This window comes from Bison bison, unplaced genomic scaffold (assembly GCF_000754665.1).
Source record: "Bison bison bison isolate TAMUID 2011002044 unplaced genomic scaffold, Bison_UMD1.0 scf7180017864143, whole genome shotgun sequence".
Classification (NCBI taxonomy): Eukaryota; Metazoa; Chordata; class Mammalia; order Artiodactyla; family Bovidae; genus Bison; species Bison bison.
The window spans coordinates 8,253,154-8,257,239 of record NW_011494715.1 but is presented as its reverse complement, the minus strand read 5'-3'; the positions used below and the strand labels follow the sequence as shown (position 1 = coordinate 8,257,239).

The 4,086-nt window shown below is 50.0% G+C and overlaps 1 protein-coding gene across 1 annotated transcript in view; it reads left to right on the top strand.

Moving 5' to 3' along the window:
* ZNF217 (zinc finger protein 217) overlaps positions 1-4,086 on the top strand; it is a 27,431-nt gene that overhangs the window by 11,345 nt on the left and 12,000 nt on the right. Inside the window, exon 2 of the mRNA XM_010840320.1 lies at positions 2,539-4,083. Coding sequence (XP_010838622.1) covers positions 2,910-4,083 — 1,174 coding nt within the window. The 5' untranslated portion in view covers positions 2,539-2,909. The remainder of the gene's footprint in view (positions 1-2,538; positions 4,084-4,086) is intronic.

Below are 4,086 nucleotides of genomic sequence, written 5' to 3'. Positions count from 1 at the left end.
GCAGTGAGCCAGCAGGCAGGAGGTCTGCCCCTGGGGGCTGGAGGCACGGTGCCTTCTGAGAGGACAGAAAGGACTGCTGTGACCCTGGGCCGCGGGCAGTTGGGCGCAGCTAGTGACTGTCAGGCTCTGTCCCTTGGCTGGAAGTTTTGCCACCAGAAGACCCCCGGCCTGGGACGTCCATCCCCCAGCTTCCCGCCCCATCCTGTTCACCCTCTCGGGCAAAACCGAAGCCCTTCTTTCTCTGAAGACTTTTTTCCAGCGTCCTCCTGTACCACTCCTTTGGGACTTGTGTTGGAAGCTGATGACGACTTACTTAACCCAGATATTTGAACATTTCAAAGATAAAAGTTGAAACTAAATTGTCAGAAGACAGGAATTTCCAGTATATGCCGTTACCCCGTGAGGGAAGTGCACCCACATCGCTGTCTTCCATCCAGAGTTGTTGGGAGTTTAGGATTGGTGTCTTTGGGGAGAGATTATTTACAGAAAAGTGGAGTTCCCCAAAGCTGACAAATGTCAGATTATTGTCAGATTTTTAAAAAAAGTTGAGGTCTGACATGCAGGACTTTGATTTTTGTCAAATTGGGACATTAAAAAAAAAAACCCCAAAACCCTTTCCTATTGCCACTCTTTTCATTTTATAAGAGGGGTACTTTGGCACCCAAAAAGTAGAAAGGGTCTTAAATAAAGGGCAGGCTTTATTCAAATGGAGATGAATTCCTGTAGCTGTGCGTACTGCTCATGGAGTCACCTCTCTGACTTCTCACTCAGCTGTCAGCCAGTGAAAAGTGTCGTCAGGGTTTGAGAGCTGCTTTTCCAGAGTGTGTGCTATGACTTTCTTCAGTTACAGTATTACCTGGGACACTCACGTTCAGTAAATATTTGCTGAATGAGTAAATGACTACACGGAAACCTGAAGAATCACTCAACAAATCCAAGTATCATCTCACATCTTGATCAGCGTGATCACAGAGTTACGTCTATCCATGAAGTGTGTCTAACCCCAGGACATGGATATTTTGAACTCTGCAAGTGGTCCTGTAATTTAACCACCTGCATTGAGTAGACGGAGGAAGATGGGGTATGTGGTGGTGACAGCTTCAAGGCTGTAACTCAGCCAGGACTGGAACTCGGGCCTCTGGAGTGCTCTGTGCTGCCCAGCAGCTGGCAGCCCAGTCTGCATGTTTCTCCTCCATTGTGACTGCAACAAAAGGCTAAGAAACTAAAGATAAAACACTTCAGTCCATTCTTTCTTTACCCTAAACTTTGATCTGCAGGCTTGGGTAGAAAAGCTTAACGTTAAAGATCTAGTTTACTCCTAACTAAAAGATAACAGGGAGTAGGAGGATTTTCTTTTTCTGGGTGTGAAGAAGGGGAAGAAATGTTTCCTCCTGTTCTGAGCCCACTGCTCCTGCTCTTTGAGGAAGTGGAGAGAAGGAAAGGAAAGGTGTGTGTGTCTGTGTGTGTGTGTGTGTGAACTGTTGACTCTGGTGGGAGTAGTTTGCGTGTCTTTGTGTTTTCTTGGGTGGACTTGACTGACTTCAGTTAAAGTAGCTGGGACTGTGTAAAAACAGTTCCTGTGCTCACCTTGAAGGTGGAGGGTGTTGGCTTCACAGGTTAATCCTTCTGCAAGTGTGAAAATTCGCTTCCAGCTCAGAGCCTGCAGTTCAATCAGGTCATCCATTTTGCACCTGGCCAATGCATACGTGAATTAGAACTGAGAAAGTCTGTTTTCTGATGGAAGCCTAGGCCATGTTGAACCAGCCGTGTTGAGGATCTTACTTAAAATGTGTGCATTCACAGAGTAGCTTTGTGTCTGTATTTCCTTATTTGTAGTCTGGGCAAGGAAGTCCTACCCTGGTGCCCACTGAAGGCAGAAGGTTGTTAAAAGCAAACGGGTTTGGGCAGTGGAATGAGGGGCACAGTGTCCAGTGGTTCAAAATATATTAAGGTTCTGCGTGGCTAGGATGAGAAACTGTTCCAAAATGGGTTTCTTGAGTGGGGATTTTAGGAGAGGTTCCTGTTTTTCAGTGATGTTGGTGATTAGGGTATGTGTAATCGCAGTGTGCTTTTAAGCATTTGCGTTTCTTGTGTATTTGTCTATAAGAAAATGTGAAACTCTGGCTTTTAAAATTTTGCCTCAGATGCTTTCATAGTTGTTCTTTTTTTTTTTTTTACAAGTCTGTAGACTCGTAGAGATTGTAAGGATACACATCATGCACTTTAGTGGCAGTTAAAACATACTAAGCTGAATTTGATCATTTCTGTTCTGAAACTTGACATTTTTGATTTAAATCATCGAAGCACCAGGTTTTCAGTTTAACTGTGCACTTCTTGTGGTTTGATAAGGTTTATTGGATAAAACGCTAATGGTCTAATTAATGAGCATGCGTAGCAGGATGCTCTGTACACAGTAATACTAGCTAAAAGGAAAGCCACTGAATCGGGGACCTTCTCTGCTTCGTGGGGAAGACCAGTGAGTCATCGGCCCGCCTTCTCTCCTTTCTGACGGAGCTCACCTTTTTTTTTCTCCTCTAGGTTTTGGAAGTCCCTTGTCTCCAGGTTGCTGGAAGTGACTTCTTGCTCAGCTGGATCAGCCACTCGGTGAAGACAGAACTCATGCTTTGTGCTGGCTCGGCTCTGCATCCACCGCCGGGCAGTCTCTGTGCCTGGTCCTAGAGAGACCCAGCGATCGGCGTTGTGACTGAGCTTCCTGGACTTGTGAAGAGACGACGGTAGAGGAATACACACTTTCTTTTGAATTTTTACAACAAATACTTGCTCTAGTTTTGAAGCCTCGGGCTGCTGGGTGTGTAAGTGACAAGTCTTTTATAAGTGGCCTTATTCCAACTCCAGAGATTCCTCAAGCAGATTCTAATTTTATATACAATCCTCAGGAGACAGGAAACATGCCAACCCAATCCCTCTTGGTGTATATGGATGGACCGGAAGTGATCGGCAATTCCCTTGGCACCCAAATGGAGCTTGATGACGCCATGACGATCAAAGGGGCCGCCGCGGTCCCCTTCCGAGCGGCGCAGGAGAAGAGCATCACCCAGATGGAGGGGTGCATGCCCCTGGACTGCATGTTCTGCAGTCAGAGCTTCACGCGCTCCGAGGACCTCAGCAAGCACGTCCTCCTGCAGCACCGGCCCACCCTCTGTGAGCCTGCCGTCCTGCGCGTCGAGGCGGAGTATCTCAGCCCTCTGGATAAAGTCCAGGTGCGCAGCGAGCCTCCCAAGGACAAGAGCTGCAAGGAGAACGAAGAGCTGAGCTGTGAAGTGTGCGGGCAGACGTTCCGCGTGGCTTTCGACGTCGAGATCCACATGAAGAAACACAAGGACTCGTTCACGTACGGGTGTCACATGTGCGGCCGGCGGTTCAAGGAGCCCTGGTTTCTGAAGAATCACATGCGGACGCACACGGGCAAGTCGGGGGCGAAGAGCAGGCTGCAGCCCGGCCTGGAGAGCCCGGCGACCATCAACGAGGTGGTGCAGGAGCCCGCGGCCGAGGGCGTCTCCTCGCCGTATAAGATATGCATGGTCTGCGGCTTTCTGTTTCCAAATAAAGAAAGTCTCATCGATCACCGGAAGATGCACACCAAAGAAGCTGCTTCCGGGCCCCGTGGCCCGCAGATCGAAGCCCCACAGGAAGGCATGCTGTCGCCGGGGGCGGAGCTGCTGCAGTTCCTGAATCTGAGACCCACGTCCCCCGCCGAGATCGCCAAGAAGCCGGCCAAGTGGATACCTCAGCTGGACCCGTTCACCACCTACCAGGCCTGGCAGCTGGCCACCAAGGGCAAGGTGGCTGTGTGCCGAGAGGTGAAGGAGCAGCAGCCGGGCCAGGAGGGCAGCACCGACAATGATGAGTCATGCTCCGACAAGGAGGAGCCGGGGGAGATCTGGAGCGGTAGCAAGAGCCAGCCCGAAGGTTCTGGAAAGCCCAGGACAAGTAAAAGCGGTTGCCCCGGCCTCTCCCAAGACAAGGAGAAGTCCAGACACCCCCATGGCGAAGTGCCTTCTGTGGACGCGGACCCCAAGTTGGCCAGTAGTAAGGACAAGCCGACGCACTGCGCCGAGTGTGGCA